At 38.6% G+C, this 21,866-nt stretch overlaps 1 protein-coding gene across 4 annotated transcripts in view; it reads left to right on the top strand.

Moving 5' to 3' along the window:
• Positions 1 to 21,866, top strand: part of NRXN3 (neurexin 3) — a gene marked incomplete at both ends in the record, with an annotated part of 967,932 nt that overhangs the window by 922,068 nt on the left and 23,998 nt on the right. For 3 of the 4 annotated variants that reach the window (XM_080345007.1, XM_080345010.1, XM_080345008.1), the window contains one exon: positions 8,581 to 8,665. In XM_080345007.1, the coding sequence (XP_080201133.1) occupies positions 8,581 to 8,665 (85 nt within the window). The remainder of the gene's footprint in view (positions 1 to 8,580; positions 8,666 to 21,866) is intronic. The other variant, XM_080345009.1, reaches the window with a different exon arrangement.

The following is a 21,866-nucleotide window of genomic DNA, read 5'->3' as shown; positions in this document are numbered from 1 at the left end:
AGACCACTCTGAAACTATTTTCAGAGCATTTTCTAGAAGAAATATCTTCCATTTGAAGACTCTTGGACAAGCATTGGGAAATAACACTTTGTAAACTGATGTGATTTTCAGAAAGTCAGTCTCCTGAGCAGTGCCTGAATTTCAGCAGTTTTGTCCTCAGCTCTCACTGATCTCAGGGTGGGAGGTGTTGTGGGTTCAGCTTTAATGGCTTCGTTTTTCGAATTAAGCTATTTAGTTATTTTAGTTAATGATGGGAACACCTAATGTACCTTTCTTATGGAGTTATCACCTGCATCACCACCATTTGCATAATGGGGGTTATGCTTTAAACAAAGGGCTGATGGTTTCTGTTTCAAGTGACATGTTTTTTTTCAGGAAGAAATAAAAATATAATAGGGAAGGGGGACAAACACTTTGAAATTATGAAAAGAATACTCAGTGTGAAAATTCTTCCTGTGTGATCAGTCTGAGAGGCACTATACACAGGTAATGACTACATTTTATAGACACACAACTTTCATCTTCGAAGTACTACTTTGGAAGCAGGCAAATGCATGTGGAAAGGAGCAGTAGGTTGATAAGAGGGGGGGAAAGGGTGTCCTCTCATGCCAAAGCTGTCTCTTTTGTGTTTAAGCCAAGAAATTATATTTTACAGTCCAGTTCAAAACTCTTGCAAATCTTGAGGGTTACACTGAATAGTTTGGAAAAGACTTGCCAGCTGATCCTTTACCAGATCAAGATGAAAGGAATACTGTTCTATTGGGAAAGAAACAGAAAAGCAAGTGACTCTGTGTGCATATGTAATCAATAAAAAACCAATCTAGATTCCTGGAAATGAATTTTTTTTATTTATTTATCTGCTAAATAGTATGTAATTTCTTTAGGCCAAGAAATAAATTGAAGGGATTTAGAAGGATTTGCTTATCAGCAGAACACCACGTAGCCTTACATTCCTTCTGCTTTTGGGAAGGTACATTGAAGTTGGGTTAAGCTGCTGTGGTTCAATATTTCTCTTTACCATGTCAGGGTGCCTTGAACAACAGATGGATTAATCCTCTCCACTTCTCTTTCTCCCCTCTTTGCCCTCCCTTCTCTCTCTCTCTGCTCACACTACCACACAACATCATCACCCTTCCCACTGCCAGCAAATAGCAACAAAAGGCAGAAACATGAATTTTCCACATTGTCTTTGAGACAAAACAAGTCCCTGAAATTGGCATCAAACCTGGTCAAGAACAGTCAGACTTTACAGTCTTAATGAACTATTGATTCTGTTGAGACAGGCTTTCAGTTTTCAAGGGACCAATTCAGCTTTCAGGGCTCTTTTTAAACATGACTGCCCATGACTCTGGATTGACACACTATTGGGGGGATTATTTTTTGCTTTCTCTTACTTAACTGGCTGGTTGTTTAATCTCTTGTCTGCTGTAATAATGGACAAATGGCTGATTTTGTTAAGGAGTAGTGATGATGTCTACTTAATAATATAATTTGACAGCAAATCAGCTTTTATGTTCAACAAGGAATAAGCAGCCAGGAAATGCACTTTTGCTGGACTACTGTTGAAGGGTGCATGCCTGCTGGTTACCTACCAGCTTCCAGCCAGTCAGGGTCCTAGGAACATAAGGATGGCTTTGTTCCCATGATCTGGACAGGTCTACAGCAATGATACATTCTTGCTCTGAGTACAACTAGCTGGAAGGCTGTGCTGGATAGCTTTACTGGCTGCTTTGGAATGACAGAGAGAAATGCATAATAATGTGTTTATATTACATAGCAATGGAGAGGGTGCAAATACTGAATTGATTTGAAGTGAATTAGATTGGACTGAATACAGATGGGGTGAGTTCTTCCCTACTAGGGTGTATGCATTAATGATATTCATACCTGAAAGGCATGGCCAAGTGATTAATCTCAGCGCTGGTGAGCTCTAGGATTTCCCTGGGGACACTTCTCCATAGTTAATAACACTATTGAAATTTTTATTGCTGAACATAATCCTAAATTTTGGGAGGCTTAATTTTATCCTCTGTTTTTTTGAAGCACCCTATATAGTTCACCTTCCTTCTGGAACTTTATTACACCCTTGCGATACCTGTAGACATTTGTCGTACCTTTAGTCCTTGTTAAGTCAAGATCTGATGTTTAATTTTGCTAAGCCTGTCTCATTCATACATCTCTTCAGTTCTTTCATCCTTTCAGTGGCTCATCTCTGAATTGCCTCCAATTACTCTAAATCTTTTGGCATTGAGTTGTCCAAAACTAAACATAATGAGCTATGCTTTCTTGCTGCAAATTGTTGTAGCCTGGTTGAAATCAATGCCAATTTAAACCAACAGAGGACTTGGCTCTCTTGTTTTCACTCCTCAAATGAGCTATGTGGAGAAAAAAGTATTAGTTTCATGTTCTTTGATGCATTGCCTCTGCAGTGGCAGACACAACCTCAGCACCAGTGTGTGGAGGTGCAAAAGGCTTGCACATCCTTTGTGGCTGTGTCCACGCTGTGATAAGAACAGGCATGTTGTACTATCCAGTGCTAATGAGTTTGAGAGGATTAATACCCATTAGCCACTGATAGTAGATCCAGGACTGTCCTTCAAAATTTATACAGTCCCAAATTGCAGCTTCTTTTATAAGACTTCATTATGATTTTAGCAACATTTCTAATATTTTCCCATTGGTATGTGGTATCTGTATGTAGTACCTTGAATTTGTCCAGGCTGAGTCTCTCAGGTCTGCTATACTATAATGAACTCCAGGGTATTTTGCAAATAAAGACTAAATAGACAGTGAGAAACAAATGTAAGGTGTAGAAAGGACAGATGAAGGATTCCCATTTAATTGGAATACTGCAAACAGAATACAAGTTCTTTTAAAAGCCCAGTTATCAAACTACAAAAGGTTGAGTTATTCAAGCTAGAAATGACAATGTGACAGACATTTCCTCTGCTTTCTTCTTTTGACAAGGCAGCAAATGCCTCAAGCCTGCTCTTTGCCAAGAAACATCTTGGTTTCTGGAAAACAGAAGAGCATTACTAAAGTTTTGCCATTTGAGGGGACCATTCATACTGTATGCTTTTATGCATAGAAGAAAATATGTTGTCCATATTCCGTAATAAATTTGAGATATTTAGAATATACAGCAGTATGGGAACAGTGGAGGGAGTCAAGTGGTCAGATCTAAGAAAAGTTTGTTGAGTTTCAGCTCTGTATGTTTTAGGTGTGAGAAACAAGTGCACTGCTCAGATTAATACAACTTGATTTCACCACTATTGGGAGGATGTTTGTGCCTGGCATTTTTTGTAGGTCATATCTCAAGAAGGATTTTAAAATATGGTTCCTTGGGGCAAAGAAATTAACACTTTTCTCGCAACAAAGCATTAAGTGTTGCTTTTCAAATAATGGTATTGAATTGGATGTAATGTGTACAGTGTGCAGAAGAGTTTCAAGCAAAAGGCAAGCAGGAAAAGAAAAGAGAAGCAACAGCCGAGTATGTACTTCTGGAGGAATTTGTCTGCAGGGTTTGAATTTATGGGTCCTTGTCTTTTCTCTCCTACTACAAGTGAGAACTCCATCATTCCTGAGTGTGTTATTTATAATTTCATAAAGCCGCTCTGTGACAGGACTTATTTTACCCAGCATGCTTAATCTTTCTCAAATAATGGTGCACCCAAAGAGCAAGGTGTCAAAAAAAATTTGCAGTTGGGAAAAGGAAGATTCAGTACCTGCCATTTTGTGCAGAACAAAGGAGCAAAGGTTGTGAATCTGACGCATAAATTAGGGCTTTGGGCACTTGGGAGGATTGAATGGGAATGGATTCATCTTAAGTAGGTCTTTCCATGCCATCCCAAATTTTCATGTGCTTTACATCCCACACCAGTACGTACAGTGTAATGAGCAGAAATGTAGAACCATCACTGTGGTGAGATTGAAGAGGCCCTTAGAGTGAATAATTAGGAGGAGGTGATTACAGAACTAATAACTCATGGGAAGGAACGGGGAGCCAATTCAGTGAAATTGAAAGAATTTGAAGGTAAATATACCCATAAATCCTGCAGGGTGGACTCAGAGTTTAGCACTTTCTCTTACCCCAGTTTTATTCCAAGGCAATTTCATTAAACACTAGAGAGAGGGAGAGAAAAAATAATAATATAAATGCCATAAAAAATCTTTCAGAGGAAGGAATAAAAAGAGTTCCTGCCAGAGAGAGATTTTATTGAAAGTTATTATAATACGTATCTTTAGTTTTATGGCCTTTAATACAGGGCCAAGTAATTTCAAAGCTGGAATGTTTTAAAAATGAAATACATATTTTAAAATAGTATAGTATGAATTATTATTTTAATATAGAATTTAGCTAATATATTGAATAGAAAAATATTTTCTCTCTCATGTTCTTTCCAATGAAAATACAAACATCATTTTCATCATACCATGTGGAGAAGTTTCATTACTATCATGTTGCCTGTACATAAGAATGTCTAGCATTTACCATCACCAGATCACTGGACAGACACTAAAGAATTAATATGTTTACCTCTCGTGGGGCCAACAGGTGAGTATAATCAGCCTCATTTCAAAAAAAGAGGAAAGGGAACCAGAAGTGGAATAGCTAGTGTTCCTTATTGCCTCACAGTGAGCTGCTGTTTCTGATGAGAAGAAATGGTGTTGATGGAGAGATTTCTGGGGTCGCTGCTCACTGGTCTCTCCTCTCTTGTGGAAGCAGCAAGTTTAATAAGTACCTAGTGAAAATTCTTAGCTCCAGAAGGATTTTGAAAGGTACAGATTCCAGATATAAGAAGTTATGGTCTTCTGGAGGTTTCCTTGAGTTTGTTTCTGTGGCCAGGAATTTACTGTTGCTTCTCACTGAAATAGCTTTATTCCTCTGGGATGATTCAGATGTTGGTATCTGAGCGGAAGGTGCATGGAAAACCAATATGTGATGAGACTAGAAAATCAGTTAGTGATGAATTGTGATGGAAAGTACCGAGATTAAAAATACGAGATAGGAAATAGCAAGACAGATTAGCGTACTTATCTTTTCTGTGGTTTCTAAACATCTCATTAATGACCTTGACTTAAGTCTAACACCACTTTTGGAGGTTTTTCTCTTTTTCTAACCCTCATTTTTATACATACAAAATCAGTAACATGGGACAAACAGCAATCACAAAGCAAGAAAAATCGGAATATCAGGGAAAATAGCATGCAGCATAGATGGGGAGAAAAGATTAACTGATACAATCAAGTGTGGAACCAGTCATTAAAAAGTACAGATACAGGTCAGAGTTGGCAGGGTTGGTGAGTATTGCACATCATACATTTGCATTTTGTCTGAGTCTGGCTGGCTGTGTCCTCCATTCAGAACCAACACAAGCTACATGAGGATGCTCTAGAAGCATCTAGAAATCTAGACTGCATATCTGAGAGTGCAGCACACTAATGTTGCATGTGCTGTCTTTAAGCTGGTTATAAAATGGGAAACTGATCAAGATATACAGGGACCAGGCTTCATGACTTTTCAGCTCCTGCTCAGAACTCATCTTGGCTTCAGGATTGTGTGTCCCTCAACATTCACGATCTGTCCTGCATAAGAGTGGCTGGGAGGCCACAGAGGCATATCTCACCCCTCACCCTGCTGCTGGCCCTGGCCATACATGGGGCCCCAGGGAGAGAGTCCTAAACAAGACATTGCAAATAGTGATGCTTCTTTGGTCTTCATTGTTTGTGGCACAGGGACTTCCCAAGCTGAGTGTAGGGTATTTAACAGCTCTGGATGGATTTGACCAATCACTTCCAAAATGCATCTAAACGTTTATTATCTACCAGTATCCTGTTGTAAGGCATTCCCCAGTTTAGGAAAAAACAAAACAAAACAAAACAAAACAAACACAAGAAAGAAAGAAGTGTAAAGAAATATCACCTACTTTTTTCTGAGCAGGCTAATTTCTGTCTGATTCCAAGTTTCATGAAGCCACAAATATAAGCAAAATATAAGCAAGTGGGTAAGTGGATAGGTATAGCAGTTGATAAGTAGCAGCCATATATTGTTACCATTTTTCTATTTATTTCCTACTTGAAGCAAATTGTCACTGTTCTTCTGTGAGACCCTATGTGTGAATTGTCCTATCTTCAACTAAGAGTAAAATCCACATGCTCTAAATTCAATCTGGAATTCAAAACCAATTGCCAGGGTCTTAGCACTATCTGAGCAAGGTCTTCTTGTAGTGATGGATAATTTATTCTTTATTCACAGTGTTATGCTTAACACTCTTATACATGTGCTTTAGACAATTGTAATATAAATCTCCAGTTTTGCCAGCTACATTTCACCTGTTTTGATTTTTTTTTTTTTTTTTGGTATAGTTTTGTTGACTTATTGTGCTAAATTACTTTATAGCGGTGCAATTACAAATTAATATCTTTCTACCCAGGGACAGCTGCATTTCACTGTTAGAGGATATGATCACTGTTTATAGAAGTTATAAACTGATTTGATGTCCTTCAGGATAAATAATGCCTTATGAAGTGTATGTGACAGGACCAGACTAATTACAGAAAGCATATTTATGTTTTGTGGATTCCTCCTTTCTTCACCTCCCACTGAACAGGAGAACTTTTAAAGCCATTTTGTTTTAAGAAAGAAGTCACCAGGATTTCAATAATGTTCTTTCATTTTCTGTGACTGAAAGAAGATGCTAAGGAAATGACCTTAGCATGTAAGGCAGGAAATTGCTTTGTACATGTTACCTTCAGTTCCTCTTAATCTTGTCTCCCTGTTGAGGCAAGATTATGAAAGTATTTGAGCATAAAACTACTGCCATATTGCATCCTACAAAATGTTGCCAAATGGAAACGCCAGGGTAAGACTAAGAAATGCAACTGGGATTCCCTTACTTCATGACTGTTTTTTTAGCAATGCTCTATTTTTATAATTTTTATTTACAGCCAACTGATCCTATTTTTCTTTCTTGGCTCACTCTAAGCCTCTGAAATCAAGAGTGAAGGAATGCCAGGTTCAATTTGATCGTTCTGACTGGCTGCTTGGTTTTGTATTTTTTCTTTAGCTCAAATAGAAACAGAGAAGGGGAAGCACAAGGAACTTCTGGTAGTGGACTGAGGGACTTGCTAGTGTTGGGAACACGGGAAGCTAAAGATATGCAGAGGCAACAGGGAACATGGAGCATGCTGGAGACAGTCATAGCAGGTGTAGAAATGTAAAGAAAAGCTTATTTAAAACTGGACAGTCTTTGTCAGGAATAAGGATTTGGAAAGCTTCTCATGATGTGAGATTCCCAGGAATATTCACATGGATTACTACAGTACAGCATACTGAAGTACAGCTGCCCTACTCCTCAGGGGCTGAGATTTCAGCAATGCTTCCTGACCAGTGAGGAGCATTTTAGTTGTTTTGTTTCAGGAGTCATCCTGCTGATCCTGCTGCTCATCGAATAGGCAGCTCTCTATGAGGAGACGTTGTTAAGGGAGACAATTTCAGCAGAAGCCACAGTTTGAGCTCATGCTGCTGAGCTGGGCTAATTTTGTACTGTGTGCAGGAACATTACAACCTGTGTCCAGAGGCTGCCACACACTCTCCCTAATGGTCTACATTACTAATTCAACTAATTGCAGCAATTACAGGCAGGAGATGCTGCTGGGAAGAGATGCCGGTACACTTCTCTCTAACATGCTGCAGTACATGCTGCTCATTAATTAGACCAGCAGGAAAAAAAAAAAAAAAAATCACCAGCTGAAAATGCAAAGGAACGTGCTGAAACCTGTAAGGGCCATCAACAGTTGCAGTTTTGTTAAAGCTTTTCAGAACCAGACCCTCCAGCCTGTCAGCCCAGCCACAGCCACATCCCTGTTCACTTTGCAAGTAAGCAGGTGAGACTGCACCTTGGACTTACCTGACTTATGCAGCAGTTCTTCATAGTGCAACAAATAGGTTGCACGGGTATTTACTATCTGGGTAAATACGAAGTATTCTCGGCTGAAGGGGTTCATTAACAGAGCAGAAATTGCCTCTGCCTCAGAGTGATGCATCTAGAAACACAGCAAAGGGCACTGCTAGCTGCCCAGGTGGTGCATATTATCCAAGTCTATCTTGGATGCTTTTCTATGCAGAAAGCATGTTCAGTCTCTCAGTAGGTGCCTTCTGGCTGGCCCTATGTGGTATTGGTATATATCAAGGAGCCCAGCATGTTCCAACCAGACACAACTCCTCTGGCTGTCAGAGGACAGGCTACCAGCCAGGCAGGTGTCGTAACTGCTGTGTCCGTGCGATCCCCTGCTGACCTGAGCAGCCCGGCGGGCACATCGCTCCTCTGCGCACCTGAAACACCCAACAGCAGGGGACAAGTGCTGTTCCTCCCACAGGGAATCCAGCTCCATGGAGGGACCATTTACACAGGCATATCTAGAATGCTTGGTACAAGTTAAATATTTTAAAGGTTACAAGTCTGAAACATTTTCTTTCTAGGATACTTGGCTGCCTCTGTAACAGCTTCTTGACTTGCAAGTATCTTATATTTTTTTTTCTCTGTTCTTTTTTCTTCATTCCTTTCTTTCACATGCCAGACAACAGATGACATCGTTTCATCAGCTGAATGTTCCAGTGATGATGAAGATTTCATTGACTGTGAACCTAGTACAGGTAAGTCAGGTCAGTCTTATTTTGCTTGTGTTCTGATTTCATTTGCAAAAAACAATGCATACATATATTTATATGTGTGTGAATGTATACATATATGATTATATATGTATATATGTGTGTATATGTGTGTATATATATACACTTATGTATATATACACTGTATATAAAATAAAAATTCTACAGCCAAGCATCAGATCCCATGGACTTGGCAACAGCAAAACACGGATATGTAGTCACTGTTCGGTTAATATAAAATTGTTTACATGGAAAGCCAAGCTTCCTGAAAGTGATCACAGATAATTAATAGTTTACATGTTTGTAGCAGTTACTTCACTGACACAGTGGGAAAGCAAAAATATCAATGTGGTGTGTGACAAATAATAAAGATTTATGAAGTGAGGAGGGCAAATGTTTGGAAAACCAAAGAAAAACAAAAGTGAAGCAATAATGGGTTATTAGCATTGTTTAACTGTTGTTAATTGCTCTGGACTGTGAAAGGATACATTTGTCCATGGGATTTTGAACACAGTTAACATGGTAATGTATTTATACTAATTTTGTTTCCTGTGAACCCAAATAAATTGGGGAGCACCAAAACATAGTGCTAATATAACAAAATTAGTAGTAATTCTTGCCCTGTTATCTGCAGTGATGCTTCAAAATGTATCCATTAAAGAGTCAGAAGGACTGGCCATGTGGAACTGACTCAACTCCTTCCTTTCAGATACATTTTGATAAACTGATGGCTTTTCTTTCTGGTGAGATATATGATGTGATATCCAGCAGGCAACTGCAGTCTATTTTATTTCTTACAGGCTTTTTCAAGTTGTCTTTTTTGAGGCTTGCCATGAGTTAAGCATATCTATAATAGAGAACAGACATCATCGAATTTCTGTGTACATTTAAAAGAAAGCGTTTTGTCAGAATCTTTTGTCCTTAAAAGTGAAACATATAAATAGTTTAGGGTTTGTTTTGTTTTGTTTGTTTTTGCTTTGTTTTATTTGGGATGATTTCATTTTCTTTAGGAAAATCCCCAGAAAGCGTTATAAATGTTCTGTTTCTGGTTTCCTGAAGCCATTTGATTAATACAAAAATAACATTAAAATTCACCCAAGGCTAGTGCTTTCATATTTCTTTTCAATTCATCATGCTGTGCCTGCATTTTTTGGTAGAACTTGGTCCTGCACTAACCTGAGATTGGCGTTGCCTTGTAGCTGGGAACTTCCACCCATACTCTTGACATGCCTGTGATGGGAAGGCAGTGACACCGTGACTGATGCTAACAGATAGCTCAGCCTGCTCCCATCTCTTTTTTCACAGATGTCTCTGAGTTTTTCAACTCCCCACCTAGCAGAAAAGCAGTGTATATAATACTAGATTGTGAAGCCTAAACAGTATGGGTACTGGGATGTTAAGTAAAGGTAGTAATGAAGTGCCAGCAGAGTCATTATCATGTAAGTGAGGTGTGAATTTTACAGGACCACACTAAAGGGACAGATGTACCATAACTGATGTGCAAGTGAATGCATAGTAATCTATTATAGTTTCACTAACATTTAAAGACTACTTTTTAAAAAATTATTATTCTGATTGCCAAGTATTGCATATAAAGGAGGAAACTATATCTTTCATTGCATTTAAAGGAGGAAACGATATCTTTATCAGACTCCTCCTCTTGTATATTGCTATCATTTATATTTGCAGATTAATTCAATGGCTATAAATTGTAATAGCAATATTTTCAGCTGGTGCTGCCAGTGGGGAAAAAAAAAACCCAACAAAGTTTGAGGAGAAATTTGGTAAAACGGGTTTTTAGCATGAAATTTCAGAGTACTTTAGAGCAACATTTCTAGACTAAAACATACCTCTTTCCTGACACAGTTAGAAATCTAATGCTATAAACAGGTACAAACTGGATTTGTAAAAATGTCTTGCTTTTGAAAATCTTGCTAAGCATTACAGTCAGAAGCTATAAGTGCCTATAGACATTTGAATATCTGCCATGTAAAATAATACAATTTGTTGAAGGTACTATCCTAAACTACTACACAGTCTTGAAAATTTCACACGGTATCTTTTTTTTGAACCCCACTCCTCCTCCATAGGATGGTTTTCCACATGAGCCACTGAAACCTGAATCTTTTCTTGGGAGTTACTGTGGCATTGAGAATGGAAGTTAGCCTGATTAGATGTAAAAAACAACATCCTTGATGGTCCTTGCTGATGAAATTTACACTTTCAGATTTTGAGGATCACTGCTCTCAGAGTTACTGGTGTACAAACTCACCAGAAGGAAGAGGGATATGCAGATCTTTTTTTGCCTCTGAAAGTACAAACTTAGCTTATCCCATCATAGTAAGAAGGCAAAGTAACAAGTTTATGGTGCTCCTCAGTTAGGTTTCTTTGTCTATGTTATTGTCTCCATTCCCAGTGCATCCAGGGAAAGTAGAACAGTGTCTGCAATAAAGGCAGTATTAAAGCACACATGCAGCCCACTACGCTCTGGAATGCTAAAGCAATCTGAGCCAGCTTATCAAAATCCATTGGTGCTGGCTTGGCTGAGCAGATACGTTTGCCTTTACACTCCACCAGCCAAGTCAGGATTCTGGCTGTATGCCAAGATCTAGTACTAAATATATACATTGTGAAAAGTACCAGATTATCTTGCTTGTATTTTCTAGTGTGTGGACTTGGATTTTATTTTTTTTTTTAATTGGGACCATTTGAAGTTGCTTCATCCTGTTCTGTTGACAGGTCACTGTGTTTTATGCTGCCTTCTGGCTTGCCTGATCGCTTTTGCAGCAAATTGAAAATTAAATGACCTAACCCAGCACAGGACCCTTTTTGTTGCTCTGATAATGTGTAGCTTTTAAAGCTCTTGAGTTTCTGCCAAGCACCAGGACTTGGCCTTCCATCACCCTCAGTGCCATGGTCCAGTAATGCAAAGGTTACTGAACTCACTGCTGCAGCTGTGAGATATGATATACATCACTATGAACCTGCCGTGCAATAACCAAGGCAAGGGCAGCAGAGAATGCTGCCCTGCAAATCAAAAGCTTTCAGATTTCATATGGTTCAGAATCAAATCCCAAGTTCTAAATATATTGCTTTGGACTTGGTCTCGTCTGCATCAAAGGCAGTACCCTACAGAGCCCTTTTGAAGACTTTGGTTTTGGTGTACTCAAAGATAGTTCAAAAGACAGAAAATCGTGTCCTCTTTGAGGCTGAATATCTTATGAGAAGCATTTGCCAGGTCTTATTGCCACTTAACTCTGATTGAATCAAAAACCTGAATCTCAGTAAGCATACGATCTGCATCTGGATACTTGCCTCTCTTTAAAAGAAGACAGTATAATGGCAATTTTCTCACTCCACTCCCCTCGAGGTTTTCCTGGTTAGTTCTTAGTCTGCACCAGACTGGACACCTCTCTGTGCCTCACTTCTGAAAGTGATTTCTGTTGGGATTTCTATAGATCCCCTTGTGTAGAGGCCAGGAGCATTTACAAGACCTGTCCTGACTGAGATAGCTTGCAGGCATCCTCCATAGACATGGTTGTATGCATAAGGAATTATTTTTAAAAGTGGTGGCAATGACAACTGTGAATCCAAATGCCATCTGTATTTTACATAATGAAAAAGAAGCCATTGCAGGTTGAGAGTCAAAAAAAATACTCATGGCAGACAAGCCCTTAGATTCTAGATCTCTCAGAATGGCTTACTGTAAATGATATAGAGGGCATAAAACCATTCATCTGCCCTGAACTTACAGTTGACAGAAGTCCCTCTCTTATTTCTATGGAAATGTTGCTTGTCCCAGTACAAGTTTGAAAACCTTATGGTTTCTGCACCAGAAATATGATGCTTTTCTCTGGTAGAATACAGGACTTGGTTCTGGCCTGTTCCAGGGTGATCTGAGGCTCAAATATTCGAGTTCCTCAAAGCTGAATCCGGGGTCCTGTATTTGCGCTTTTGAACACAGCTCTGTGATGGCATTTTAGTCACTCAGATGCTCTCAGAGACTGAAAGATTTGTAGGGGAAATAGCTTTACTCCTAGCTAGGAAGCATGACACCCTTGTAGAGAAAGAAACCATGTCTCCAGTCAAATGAGGAGCATCCCTACAATCTGATCTTACTGCGACTTCAAAGCTATGAGTATTATAATTGTGCTTTCCTGACAGCAGCTGCTGCTGTCTCCTCATGTCTTTGCCCTTGTTTCCATTAAGTGGGTCCATTAGCTCAGTGCTCTGGCACCAGGAAGGCTTGATAACAATGACTGGACAGCTGATTGGGATCATAACCCAGGCTGTTCATTGTACTAGTCAAAACAGTAAGGCACAAATACTCACTGGTTAGCCTGAAGCCCACAATGCAACCTCTTGAAATGGTCTGGAGGGCCTGATCTTAGCTCTGTGGCTTGACACATCCTGTGTTTCTTCCCTGGTGCAGTTGCCAGCCTTCCCTTCATATTGGCCCAACAATTTTCTAGGTGATTTTTTTCAAGATAAATTTATTCTGTGTTTTCCAAAAGGCTTCATATATCATACAGTTGATGTTATCTAATCAGACTGGTAAGCTTTTCCCATGAGGCACAGAACACAGCAACAGAGATGTCAAAACCTCCAGTTCTTTGTAGTGGAAGTTAAAACAGTGTAGCATATACTCACGCGCAGGACACGCATATTCTACAAATATGGTGTCTGCATCTATAATTTACTGGCCTGCACCCATCTGCTTCAGGGTCCTGACTTATGGGCTAGAACAGTCAATCTTCCATCTATGTAAACTGGAGAAACGGGTACCTGCAGGCTGCCTGGGTCACAGATTTATTTACAAAAAAACATGAAGAAATTGTCTTCCAAGAGTCTAAAAGCAGCCAGCACAGTATAAAAACCAGTGTGCTAGAACTGTAGAAACTTTGACTGAAGAAACCAAGAAAAGTGATGATTTGGCTCTTGTCCTTCGTATACTGCATCAGCCTTCTTGAAGAATGCAGGGGATTTTCATTGCTCTCCTTGGAGAAACATCCGCCAGAAATGCAGTGCTCAGTTACTCCCCATCTCTTTCTTTGTCAAGAAGGAGTTCTGCTCCATTTCTCATGCTATGAACAAGAAATGGCCTTTGAGGTTGGGTACATGGCTCAGAGTATGCAAAGAAGTAGGCTTCCCATCTCACAGGCTGAATACTATACTGGCCCAAGGAGGGGGATTCCTCTGTAGCATTTCCCAGGGTGCAATGGCGTCACTCGTATAATGGAATTTCCTAGCTACAGTCTTACAGCCAAAACAAAAACGAACAAACAAGTTTTACTAATCAATCATGCAGATGACTTACAGGAATTTTTGTTTTTTTGTATTAAGAATTTATATTCAGTTTGTTTTTTCAGCATATTGGTCTTTTTTTCCTATGTAAACTCCAAAGGCCCCACCCATTAGGATATTTTATCTATATATGCACTATATACAATGTGCATATATATTTGTATATGTATATACTAAAGTAATAAATGACCAATATCAGCAGGAGCCCCTATCATCCAATCATATGTTTACACAGAAATTCATGCCTTCATCTAACCTTGGCATCCGCTGGCGTAGACAGATGCATGATATTGTTATTTCTTGGTGAAAAAAAAGCACGTTAATTTATTTTTTTGTTGTAGTTTTTTCTTTCTTCCTTTTATTTATTTGTTTACTTTTAATTAATAGTTTCATCTACCAATTAGCCTTGGGGTAGGATGGGGCAGGGAGAATAAAGAAATTATACAGGTATATCCATCGATATATACACATTTACTCTGTGTATATATTGATAGATATATACATTGTATATATTTGAAGAACATTTTCTGTCGTTTCACCTCATCTTGTGCCGCATGAATTTTTGGTGATTGACATTTTAGTTTCTTTTATATTTCTTTCCCTTTTTTTTTTTTTGGCTCGTAATGGTGCCATACTGCTATTTTTAATTTTTAAAATCATTGCTGTACTTTTCAATTTATATTTTTTGGAGTTCTTCCAACAAAATAATGGTTTAATCATCTCAAAAAAGAGATATAGATCTGCAAACCAATAAAGGCAACAAAATCTTTTCTTGCCATCCTTAAGAAATCCACATTTTCAGACATCCCAAGAAAGTTGTGTGCATAAGAATGAAGATTTTTCCACCTCCTTCCTTTTTATTTTCTCTTCTCCCTACCTTTTTTAAACTCCTGCAAAGTCTCTATCCTGTCTTCTCCCTTTTCCCATTTTTTTTTATTGAGTTAAGAGAAAAAACACCCAGAAGTTAAAAACAAGATTTCCCTTTACCCCTGCATTCTCCTAGGAAAAAAATATTCCAACCAAGAAAGCCCTACAAACCACAGATGGCATAAAAAGAATTTTATTGCAATGCAGAGTATCTGTCATATGTTTTATTTCTGGGTCAGTGCAAGATCGTTTTTATGGCATGCTGTAGTTTAGCTGATGTAACTAACCATGGCCTCCATTAATTAGTGCATGGGCTGTGATGACGCCATCTTGTGTTTCATCAGAGCTACGCATTCAGGCTAACCGAGCAAGTCTGTAGTGTATGATTTGGGGGGCTATCATTTCAATTTTAATTTTTAGTTGTATTATAATTTTTTCTTTTTGGATGAGTTATGCCAGTACTGTTGGCTGCTTCTTGCAGCCTCAGCCTTATATATCTATTTTATTTTATGGGTTTTTTTACTCTTTTTTTTTATTTCTCAGTAGCAATCTTATGTCTTGTCTGTGTCCATCTGTCTTGTCAGTGTGTTGGAGTACATTAGTCCAGTGTTGTTATGTGATTCTGTTCTCTGTTTGTAAGCTGGTGTTCAGCTCCCCACCGCTCTGTCATCCCTCTTTCCTCCCCCTCCTCCCCTCCCCACCTGCCTGAGGGGGTCCACAAAGGGGCACCAAGCTTTGAATGACGTTCTAGGTGTCACCCGAGGCTTCGAGCTGGAAGTCACAAGGTGTCCATACAGCTTCTTAAGAATGACAAGGTTTGCAGCTGGAAAGTTTTCAAACTCTGTTACCATTTTACTCTCAGAAATGGATTACTGGTATAATGCTAAAGTGACTTCTTAGACAGCTTTTTAGGTGATTTTTATGCACGTGCGGATGTATTAGAGTAAGAACTCCTGTTATCTGTGCTGTAGGAGCCAGGAAGCGCTACATAAGGTGCAGGCTGTATGTTAAATGGAAAGTACCTAGGATTTCTTTTTGTAAAAGGCAGTCCTGGGAAAGGAATATCACTGTGCACATGCAACTGAAATGATATCTATGTGATGGTGTTTCTAAAATCTGCAGTTCATAGTTTATTTGCAGTTTGCAGACAAAAATGTAGGACGTACTTCAGATTTCTAAGAGTAGTGTGTCTTCACTCTATGGAGTCAGTCTCCTGTTTGTCACTGCGTGCCGTATGCCTCTTCACCGATACTAGTAAAAAATGTATTGCTGAGGTTTACTTGTGTAACTTGAACACAATTCCAGAAATGCATCTGGAGTGTCTTCTGCCGTATGTGTCATAAATATGCAATGATGCATAAGGCAGAAGAAAACAAGCTGAGTTTTCAAGTGTCTGCTTAGACTTGAAACACTATTTAGAAAAAACATCCTTTGGCTTGTGAAGTGGTGCATTTCCCAATATCTTTAATTCTATTCCTGCTGAATGAACTAGCTGTGTTAGTGGCATGGAAGGCCTCAGTGCATTAAAATCCATCAGCTGGCATCCGTGCATCAGCTCCAGTTAGTAGAGGAAGAGGCAGCCAGTTTCCTTGCAGGTAATGTTCAGGTCATCACAAAAAGCACGCTTACACATACCTTTAGTGTAGCTAAAATCCTAATTGTTTTGCAGAAATTCATTTGTTGTGCAGGGGAGTTGAGATGATGAAATCTATTAACTTTTTTCACAAGAGAATGATATAAAGCTTAATTGTTTAAGCTAAGAGTTAGCAGAAGAGGGAAGGGATGGGATATGTTCAGATCTCCAACATGGAATTATTTCATTTAATTTTTTATTTTAACTTGCCCAAGATATGTTTCCTGCACTTGCAGAGGGATAAAAAGAAGATAGTTTTTCTTTAACAAATAAAAACCAATGATCTTCTGCTCAGTTCAGTTGTTTTAATTCTCATATGATCTGAGAAACAATAGAGTGGTATTAATAATAGCAAAAATGAATAAATATTTAAAGATTTTTCAGTTTAGATTTTACATATCTGTGTGCTTTTCACAGCTATTAATTCCTCGTGAATCTAAAGCTTTTTCTTGGCAACTGCTTAAATAAAGTGACTGCTTATAAAATTGTATTATAATCAACAAGGTCATGGTTTTGTGTAATACTGCCCTCTGTCAGATAGACCAGAACAGTCCTGTTATGAGCCTAACAGCAAAAGAAACAATTTTTAGCTCAAGTGGCAGGTTATTGGAGCAGAACAATCAGAGTTTTAGCCCCCTGCATCATGAAGTTCAGGGTAACCTTCATCTGGGAGTATAGTGATGAGCAAATCAAGTGTCCAGGCATCAGGACAGTAACCTCCAGGCTGTGACAAAGCTGGTGTGTCCTGCTGAATGATTGCTTTTGTTGCCTTATGTAGCCTGTGTGATGCCTGTGGCTGGCCCTGCACTGCAGGGAGTGAGAGGCTCACTCAGGTGCAGGAGGTGCCGTGGAAGGTCCCGTTGTGCTTTGTTTTATCCCACTAAGCGTATAGGTAGATTTGCGGCACTTGAAATAGTTCAGTGGTTTTGTTTTCTGTCTCAGAGCAGGATGCTGGCTTCAGCTCTTGTGACATTTGTCACTGGGCAAGAGGGAGAACTCACCGTTCTACTGTTGATTTCTTCTGTGTCTACCTGTAAGGCAGGGTAAATGAAATTCTTCTTAGATAAATGAGGTGGACATGTCAGGAAAGAAGATTTCATTAATATTTCAATGGACTTTGATATTCAGATGCAAATTGCTATACAATACACCAAGATGATAGTGTACTGCTTACAACCAAAAATGTACAAGTAAATTGTCTTTGCTGAGGTTTTAGTTCTAAGTGCTGTCTTCACTTGCTGTGGCAAGTAATATTATTGCATATTTTTATGAGGTAGATACAACTCTTAATCTGTTAATGCAGAGAGAAGCAAGTGAGGGATACAAAAGCCAAATATTTTCATGTCAGAGAACATTGGTGTGGCATCATTTTCATTAAATATATTTTTTTTTCCTCTAGAGTTAACACATGGAATGGAATGAACCATGCTCAGGCTATATAAATTAATGTCCAGAGTGGACTTAAAATTTACAGATTGTTCATACCAGCAGTTCCATCACTTGAACTTCCATCCTAATCAGAATTTTCCTTCAAAAAACTTCACAGTTTCTTCAGCCTGACTTAGCTGGTGTACGTTTCCCTGGTTTTGATCATGAGGAGATCAGGATCAGGCCCACAGTCTGGCTACCTTGCCCTTGCTGCCTTCCGATCTTTTTTTAAAGCTTGTTCTCTAAAACTCGAAGCCATGTGCACTGTCACATTCTGGCAATCCCTCTAGCACTGTGCCTATGTTATCAAGCTGACACATGTCTGAAATACTAAGATATGATATTTTCAACCTGCTGGGACTTGCTTTTTGTCACTGTTAGCTTTGATTTTCAGCTTCATAATATATATGGGAAAGAAAGAAAAAATAACCAATGACACATTCAGTGGAAGAGAAGAGCTAGCACAAGACTCAGGAACAGATTTTGCATCCAAAGCAAATGTATGTATATTGGATCCTTAAATGTCTATAGCAACTGATTAGTTAGCTTTAGACAAAAAGAAACTACCTGATTTCTGAAAGATACATAATACCTGTTAGAAAGAAAACATGTTGAGCATTTACAGCTACTAGGGACAGAGATACACTTTTGCTTCTGAAGGGTTTTATTGTTTCTTTTGGTCATCATGCCTAGAACCTGAAGGTGCCTTTTGTTTTGGAAGCCCAAAGGTGCTCATGTTCACATGAACTGTAACACCTGGAATGGTCCCTCAGTGCAACAGGAAAGCCTATTCTACTTCCATTTTCAACCCAAGTAGATCATGAGACACCAAAGCTGATGATCATGTCAAAGAGGTTATTACCTTGCCTTCATTCTGCCTCTCTCTTTCAGTTCCAATTTATTAATCACAAGAAATAGCAACCAGTGCTTTATCCCAACTGTAAGCAACTGGGAATCCCAGTTCCTGAGCAATACAAAGTGTTAACACCTTAAATGCTGTGGGAGGAGTAGGAGAGAAAGATAATACCAGTTTTGAAACCAGAGATAGAAGAAGAAGGAGTGGAAAAAAAAAAAAAGACAGACTGGATTTGTAATCTCAGATATTCACTAATTTGACAACAATTTATTCTGCATTTTCATTCCACTAATAAATACATTATTAAAACCTTATAAAAGAGCCACATTCAGGGTTTCATTTTTCTTCTTCTGCTGTCTCATAAAAACTGAGGTTGGTTGGTCCCATGGGGTGGCGCTGTCAAGAGTATTGTCTCTTCTTTTGGCATTCAAGAGGAACTACAACTATTTTAAACAAACATGCAAAATCTCAAAATTCAATTCTTTTAGAGCAACAAGAAAATTCCCACACTTTTCTCTCTTCACTGGTTTCACTCCCTCTCAGAACAGTAAATATCTGAAACATCAAAAAGGGGAACAAGTTGTTCTGCCTTTGCAGGACAGCACAAGTGCAAAGCAATTTTGAGATTATTATTTTTTTTTTAATGGCTGTCAGGAATTCTTTTTCTTCCCTAGTACTGAGACTATTATGACTCATTTTAGAGACGAGTTTTAGCAACCACTGATTTTCACTACTGAAATCTTGGGGGCTTCATAAATTTTATATTTGACAGACAAAAATAGCCCTCTAATTATGTCAGGGAAACATGGATCATTAATATATTGCAAAGCACATGCACAAAGCAGTCTCTCTCTATGTACGTATGTGTATATATTTATACATCTGTTAATGATACATTTATGTTCTGGCTAAAAGGTGCATTTTGGGGAACTGAAATAGAGGAGCAGAATAAACTTGTTTAGGAGCTTTACAAGCAAATGTGGAACAAATAGCTTGAATCTTGCCTTATCCTCTTTCTCATACTCCTGGGAAGTTCTGTTAATTCAAGTTTTCTGCTTTTGTATAATTCTGATAGCAGATAACTACATCCCAGCATTTTGGGGGAGATGTTTTGTGAGTGCAGGCAAGTGTGACTCTCAAGTTTGAGATCTGGGCATAGTCTGAAACAGAGGACTCAGTGCACGTCTGAACTCGCATCAGGGAGGTGCCTTTGGCAAGGTTTTGAATCACTTATCTCTGCCAGAGAATTAGGGGCTCTCAGAGAGCTGTGAGGAGGATTAAGGAGGGTTTGACAGCCAAAGAAAAAGTCAAGGGACTTAGCAGTGTAGCAGGAGTATGTGTGTATCTGACAGGAAAAAAAAAAAAAAAAAAAAAGATCCTTATTCCAGTGGTTGGTGGGTAGCCTTCCCATGGACAAAATGCTGCAATGTGCTCTACACAGCAGTAGTGTAAGTGAGCTCTGAGCAAGAAATGGTGAACAGCTTCTGAGCTTTATTTTCTGATAAGATAACCATGAGGTTTCCAGGTTTGCCTGAAACCATTCACTTCAGGTGCTTAAACATGCCCTATAAGCCCAAATGGAATACAGAGACTGCAAAAGTAGTGAAAATGTTCATGCCCTAGTTTCTTTTTGATAAAAAAGTGAAGATCTGGTGTTGTCAAAGTACTGCGGAGACCTTACCTAGTTTCCTCTGAACTGTCTGTCAAATTCAAAACAATAAATGCTTTATGATTCCTAAAATGCAAATTTCAACTTTTCTCTTAAAATGCCTTTTCATTTCAAAAAGGATGTTTTTAAAAGGAAAAAAATAAAAAAATAAAAAGTACACATTGTAACAAATTATTTTATTATGAAATAAACTAAAGTTTTGTAGTCATAAGTATTGTGTCAAGATTTGGCTACACTTTTCTCTTTAATTTCTTAAAATATTACTAGTAACCTTCACCTTTAACTAACTTGGGAGATTTTTACTACTCTTTTTCAGATTTTCAACTTCTTTCCTCCCCCATTAAGTTCTGCAGAACATTATACCGTACTTTTTCCCATAGGAAACATCTGTCACTAGCTCTGTACCTATCGTGTTAGAAGAATAAAACCTTGATTACATTTATCAAAGGAGTTGGGCCAGTATATTTCAGCGTCTTCAGTTGTTTCCTTCATAGCTTTTTGTTATATTTTGAATAGCAATGGTAAAAGTCTGGCCCTGAACCTGTGTGATCTTTCTCACATATGCTGTTTTCCATACCTATCACTTTTCCCTTGGAAGGGAAAAGGAAAAAGAAATTATTTTGGAGAGACAGGGAAAAAAGTCTCCTTCACTAAGGCCATATTTTTAGAAACAGCTGGTAAAACAAACTGCAAATGTTGTGCCTGGAGCATCTCTATTCTAATAACAGGATTGTTTAAAGATGAAAATAGTCATTTCTTTGCCTAGCTTGATCTGTTAGTAGTAATTCTTCCTCCATATGGGAGGAGCGGGGAAACCTGGTGTGGTAATTTTTTCCCTATCTTACCTTCTCTGAAAAGATATTTACACAGTTCTTGGCTGAAGAACGAGCGTTCAGCTCATGCGTTCTACAGCAAATGCAAAGTGATAGCATAGGAAAAATGAATCTCGGTCATCTATACCTTGTCTTCTATTGAACCAGTAGTTTCATTATTCTTCTGTGATTTAATTTTTTTTCACCTCCCAGATAACCTTTTCTTCCTTGTGACAAGTTACAAGTTTTCTGTTGGCCTGTCTCGTAGGTAGCAAGTGCCCAAACATGAGCTGAATTCAGGTAGTTTAAGAAACTCTATAGAGCTGCCAAGTTTGGCACTCCTCATGTGAGAACACTGTATTCATGTGGAAACCTTTAAAGTGTCTTGAGGAACTTGAGTAGTTTTGTTTCTTTTTCCATACCAAATTTACTTCCCTGCCATTAAAGCTAATTAATTAGGAATCTGAGGGCCAAATGAGGTAACAACCATGTGAAGTACTTTTAAAAACAGACCTTTTGGAAGGCCTAACTTTACAATGATATTTGAAATATCAGTTGTTATTGATAACTACTTATTTTGACTTAAAATCCCTATTAAAGCAGTACCAACTCTTGCATTTATTGGG

Source organism: Nesoenas mayeri, assembly GCF_963082525.1.
Source record: "Nesoenas mayeri genome assembly, chromosome: 5".
NCBI classification, from domain to species: domain Eukaryota; kingdom Metazoa; phylum Chordata; class Aves; order Columbiformes; family Columbidae; genus Nesoenas; species Nesoenas mayeri.
The sequence above is the reverse complement of the archived record's forward strand: the minus strand, read 5'-3'. Positions and strand labels throughout refer to the sequence as shown.